This window comes from Tachysurus fulvidraco, chromosome 20 (assembly GCF_022655615.1).
Source record: "Tachysurus fulvidraco isolate hzauxx_2018 chromosome 20, HZAU_PFXX_2.0, whole genome shotgun sequence".
Taxonomy (NCBI): Eukaryota; Metazoa; Chordata; class Actinopteri; order Siluriformes; family Bagridae; genus Tachysurus; species Tachysurus fulvidraco.
In genome coordinates, this window is record NC_062537.1 from 20,533,962 (window position 1) to 20,540,171 (window position 6,210).

The 6,210-nt window shown below is 42.3% G+C and overlaps 1 protein-coding gene across 4 annotated transcripts in view; it reads right to left on the reverse strand.

The window, feature by feature from the left end:
- Window positions 1-788: 788 nt before the first annotated feature.
- The window catches only part of arl15b (ADP-ribosylation factor-like 15b), a 62,928-nt gene continuing 57,506 nt past the window's right edge, over window positions 789-6,210 (reverse strand). For 3 of the 4 annotated variants that reach the window (XM_047804765.1, XM_027143323.2, XM_027143329.2), the window contains one exon: window positions 789-1,414. In XM_047804765.1, coding sequence (XP_047660721.1) covers window positions 1,262-1,414 — 153 coding nt within the window. In that variant the 3' untranslated portion in view covers window positions 789-1,261. Of the gene's footprint in view, window positions 1,415-4,837; window positions 5,196-6,210 lie in introns of those variants that run through there. The other variant, XM_047804766.1, reaches the window with a different exon arrangement.

Genomic DNA, 6,210 nt, shown 5'->3' on the forward strand with positions numbered 1-6,210 from the left:
TTTATGACAGTTTGGCTGAAAATGGTCAAAATGGTGGTACTTTCACCCAAAAGGGGAAAAAAAAAAAAAAAAAAAAAAGATGAAAATGTTGAGATTGAATGATTAAAAAATTAAAAGATGCTGATAATGAAGAAAAAAAAAAAACGTTTAAATAAGCTCAGACACATCCGGATGCTTTGAGCATGATCAAGAGAAAATAACTGTACTGTTATTTATATATTTATATAATAATATTACTACATCTCGAACTCTCCTTAAACCTTCCTAGGAATTTTCAACAGAAATGTAAAAGTTTAAATGGAGTTCTTTGTGAAGCTGCAAAGGTAAATGTCAGATTTCAATCAACTGGAATGTGAAAACTTTGCTCTCCAAATCCAACTAGAACCTTATAATACTACGATCGCGATGCATAACTGGCACTACACGGTTCTGGTGATTAATTCCGTAGATTAATCGCTCGGATGGAGAGACGACGGATCTCTGGGAAGACGAAACACTCCTGTTTTGATATGCTGTGGTTATAAACAACTACGACGACAGAATAACAGCACTGAAACATATCACTAAACCTCAAACAATCCTCCTGTATGATGCATGAGTTCTACAATTACACCAGAGACGCATGCAGAGGAACTCAGATTATCTGGAATCTTGGAATTTTTATGTTTGTGGTTTCGGGAATAATGTAGTGATTTTACAGCCGTGATTATTTAAGACTGTTTACATAGTTTTACATAGTTTTATAAGTCACTGTAGTTTGGTTAAAAAAAACAACAACAAAAACATCACATACTTTAAGGCTTTTAAAATACAAACGTTCATCTTGCACGCGCACACACACACGCGCACACACACACTCCTATACACGCACAAAATCTCACAATCTACATATTACAAAAAAAAAATACCCAGTTTCTCTACATACAAAGAAAAGTGTTAAACTTTATCAGTCACGTAGCAATGTGCAACTCGGTGTGTGTTACACAGGACGTACAACAGATCCGTGTTCACAGATGACGCGGCACAACAGTCCGGGAACACGTTACTACTAAAAGGAACATAATTACATATCATACCTCAAATTTGATGATATGATATACAATATAAACTCCACTTGTGTGAATCTGTAAGCCTTTGCTGTACTGGAGTCTGAGTAAAACACACACACGCGCACACACACACACACTCTCTTGCTTGTGGTGAGATGGAGAGCTGTACTCTCCAGAGTGGAGGATGCTGGGATTGGGAAAACGCTCCCAGATCAAATCCGGCCCGTCTCTTGGTCCTTTTCCTCCAGCAGGTTGATGAGTTGGCTGAAGCTCTCCTTCAAAGCGTCCATGTGATCCATCGTGCTTCCCTCGAGCAACCAGCTCTTCCCCCGAGCCAAAGGTTCCAGCTCAAAATACTTTTTTATCTGTGAGAAGAGACGAAGGTGGAAGTTAATGAAAATCGGCTGGTTGTTTTATTCCCCAAATAAAATTATTGCGATTGCCTGGAAAAGTAGCAAAAAAAAAGGTTTGATGACTGATCTGATGCAGTGTTTCCAAGTGCAACCAAATATTTACATTTACAGCATTTGGCAGATGCCTGTATGCAGAGCGGCATACGTTAGTGCTATGAAGTTTCTGCCGATGAAGACATCACCGGTTCACTATGTCACAGACTTAGGATTAGGGATGCACCGATCCTATATTTCGGATCGGTATCGGCACCGATCCAAGCATTTTGAGTGGATCGGTTATCGGTGGTGCGTGACCGATCCAAATCTGATACTCATGGTCATGGTCATGGGCACTTTTTAAGACCAATAATATTGGACCCACACACTTTTACCGTCTCTATTCAGCGCAAAATGTATTTTTTTATTACTATTATTTTGATTATTTAGCGCCGCCAGTCGAATCCATTCTGCTTGAAGAATGCCTTAATAAATTAAACTCCATTCCGTGTTTTTACCTACAGCATTGACCACGCTCCTGCTTTCTGAAATCCATCGGTGTCGGAACCATTGTGTGTGTGGGACAGGACACGCCCACTTTTTATTTGCTTCCGACGCCCATGCCGGTTGATTAATAAACAGCAAATATCATAGACTATTGCTTAAACTTATAAGAAAAATTCACTTATATATTAAATTGCATTAATAAAAATAAATATAATAAATTTGATAAGAAATATGTTGCACAGCCGCCTGCGACAGACAGCAAGTTTAGCAGGCGTCCTTTCTATTTACCTTACCAGAGGTTTACTGTTTAATACGTTTTACATTGTGTTTCAAGAGTTCTAATTTAAGATTCACTTTAAAATATTGCCTTTTCTGCAGAAAATAATTTAATTTAATAATTGCAGTATATATGGTTTAGATTGTTATACCGCTAACTGTTAAAAGTACTGTTTGTTACTGCATTAATACTTTAAGGTTTCTTATGTTTTCATTTTTCATCCAGTAATAAGGGCATTTTTGTATCTCTGTGCCAGAAACAAATAAATCATAATAACTAAGTGAGTTGTATACATTCTTTAGTTATAAAGGTAAAAAAGAACACAGGGATCGGATCGGTATCGGTATCGGCCGATACTGGCAAACTCTGAGGAAGATGTAGGTCTTCAATCAACATTTGAAGATGACCAGTGACTCAGGTGCTCAGACATCAAGTAGAAGAAGTTTATTCCACCACCTCAGTGCCAGAACAGAAATGCGTCTCGATGTATATTTTCCTCTTACACTGAGAGATGGTGGGACCAGTCGAACAGTGCTGGAAGATCTGATGGAGTGAGGTGGTGGGACCAGTCGAACAGTGCTGGAAGATCTGATGGAGTGAGGTGGTGGGACCAGTCGAACAGTGCTGGAAGATCTGATGGAGTGAGGTGGTGGGACCAGTCGAACAGTGCTACAAGATCTGAGGAAGTGAGGTGGTGGGACCAGTTGAACAGTGCTGGAAGATCTGATGGAGTGAGGTGGTGGGACCAGTCAACCGGTGCTGGAAGATCTGAGGGAGTGAGATGGTGGGACCAGTCGAACAGTGCTGGAAGATCTGAGGGAGTGAGATGGTGGGACCAGTCGAACAGTGCTGGAAGATCTGAGGGAGTGAGATGGTGGGACCAGTTGAACCGTGCTACAAGATCTGAGGAAGTGAGGTGGTGGGACCAGTCGAACAGTGCTGGAAGATCTGAGGGAGTGAGGTGGTGTGACCAGTCGAACAGTGCTGGAAGATCTGAGGGAGTGAGGTGGTGGGACTAGTCGAACAGTGCTGGAAGATCTGAGGAAGTGAGGTGGTGGGACCAGTCGAACAGTGCTGGAAGATCTGAGGGAGTGAGGTGGTGTGACCAGTCGAACAGTGCTGGAAGATCTGAGGGAGTGAGGTGGTGTGACCAGTCGAACAGTGCTGGAAGATCTGAGGGAGTGAGGTGGTGGGATTACTCGAACAGTGCTGGAGGATCTGAGGAAGTGAGGTGGTGGGACTAGTCGAGCAGTGCTGGAAGATCTGAGGAAGTGAGATGGTGGGACCAGCCGAACAGTGCTACAAGATCTGAGGAAGTGAGGTGGTGGGACCAGTCGAACAGTGCTGGAAGATCTGGGGGAGTGAGGTGGTGGGACCAGTCGAACAGTGCTGGAAGATGTGAGGGAGTGAGGTGGTGGGATTACTCGAACAGTGCTGGAGGATCTGAGGAAGTGAGGTGGTGGGACTAGTCGAACAGTGCTGGAAGATCTGAGGAAGTGAGGTGGTGGGACCAGTCGAACAGTGCTACAAGATCTGAGGGAGTGAGATGGTGGGACCAGTCGAACAGTGCTGGGAGATGTGAGGGAGTGTGATGGTGGGACCAGTCGAACAGTGCTGGGAGATGTGAGGGAGTGTGATGGTGGGACTAGTCAAACAGTGCTACAAGATCTGAGGAAGTGAAGTGCAGTGCAAGCAGTGATAAGAGCTTTGATGTAAGAGGTCTGTTTGCTGCTCTGTTTTGACTTTGTAGGCAAGCATCAGTGTTTTGAATCTTGTTTGCAGCAACTGGCAGCCAGTGGAGGAGAGCAATAGTGGGGTGAGGTGGGGGAAGTTTGGTTGAAAAACAAGTCGTGCTGAATCATTTGCAAAAGACGAATTGCAAAGATCATAAAGGCATGTGGTAGCCTAGTGGTTGGAGTGTTGGACTACCAATCAGAAGGTTGTGAGTTCGGGACCTATGGCCACCAAGCTGCCACTGCTGGGCCCCTGAGCAAGGCCCTTAACCCTCAATTGCTCAGTTGTAAATAAAAAAAAAAAAAAAAAAAAAAGAGAGATAAAATGTAAGTCGCTCTGGATAAGGGGCATCTGCTAAATGCTGAAAATATAAAATGTTACTTTCGCTGACCTAAACACTGGGTGGTCTGCCACCACAGGTGCCATGTTCTAAGATGTTTAATGTGTCTAGATGTAAACATAAGGGAAAGGAGTCTGAAATTCCAATCTGTTTTCTCATAATCATCTTCTGATCTCAAACCCAAATGTCTTCAGTATTTAATAAAACCAAAAGAACAGTCCCTGCTGTTCTAGATCTTTCAGAGGAGACTGTATGTAAACGTATCCAGCTGAACTTGACGCCAGCGATGCGTACCAGAAGGCGGTCTCCACCGTGTCTAGTCCTTTATGGTTCTAATTTATGTGTCTGAAATACTCAAACAACTTCAGAAAGGAAGGAAGCTATTGAAAAGAAAACAAAACAATTTCAGACATGTGACCTTACTATGATCTTGACCCTGTTTGGATCAAATCCGAGATCTAGAAACGTTCAAGCGCTCGTCCTTGAGATGAGAATCCTGTACAGACGCACGGACGGACCGATGACAAACGTCGGAGCTGGTGTTGTGTAAGTAACACGCTGGTATGACAAACGGGAGGAAAGCTCTCTGTTCAGTGTTAATACTGATAATAATGTGAAGCTCTGCTCAGAAACTAAACAAAACCACATCAGATTAAAAGCTAATTCATTGTGAACGAGGGATTTTATGCAGATGAATCTTTTCATTTTTATTTTAGCTAAACACCATGTTATAAAGAAATCAGGATGCAACATGAATAGTAAATCAAATCAAAAGGTAAGGGAATATTTCTTTAACACGTACGGAAGGAGTCTCCAGTATCAGCCCTTGGTAAGTGTCAGAGTTAAAGCTACTTCTCTTCTGACATCTTCGATACAGAGAAGTTTATGCTTGGAGATTTCTGTGGAACAAGACAAGTTGTGAGAGAAAAAAAATATCAGGAGCTGGTGAGGGCAGTCGCTATAGAAACTAGTTTATGGGCGTTCTATAACATCAAATTCAGCGGTTTTATTAGAAACTTTAGTGTTTAGTTATTATTTAGTTTTAAAGGTGGGGTCTCAGATTTTTGAGAAATGCTTCAGAAAACTGAGTCGGTCTGAATTCTAAACAAAAACAAAACTAACGTGTTGCCGTTAAAAGAGCAGAAAGGGGCGTGTCTTGTCAATATGGGCGGAGAGAGTGTGCATGTGTGACGTTAGCAGAAAGCGGTTTTAACATTGACATAGAGGATAAAAACAAAGAAAGGAAGTGAAGAAAAACTTACGATAAGGCAAGAAGTAGGACGTGTTAATATAGGATCAGCTTTCCAGCGCTGGAGAGAACTGAAGGAGCAGGAAGTTGGCCACATATTCACAGGTTGGAGTTTCCCGAGTCAATAACTCCTGAGCTAAACGCTGTTACTACACAAATAACACCTCTTTTCTATCGTAGTAATGTAGAGAGGCAGCTACAACCGCGTTTTGTGTAGTAACAGCGTTTAGCTCAGGAGTTATTGACTCGGGAAACTCCGACCTGTGAATATGTGGCCGACTTTACTTAAGACGCCGAGGCGCTTTTTTCCTTCTCGATAGGTGAGTAACGTTGGTTTTGCTTTGTTACACAGAACTAATATATGCCTTTGTCCTTTACATCATTATGCTTGTGTGGCATTTTTGCTTGTTTGTTTATCTACAATCGTATTGTTCTTCCCTTCAGCTATGATAAAGACACGTTTCTTTCCGTTTGTCGCCTGGGTTACGTTAGTATGTGTGGGCGGAGCTATCGATACAGGGGTGGGACCCGTTTGGGTTAGGGGCGTGTTTGTTTTGGTGATTTTATATGTCAACAAAGGCTTTCAAAAATCGGAGACCCTACTTTTAATAGGAACTATACGGTGGTGACAGTAAAGCCACTTCATCAATCTGTGTATTTTGTTC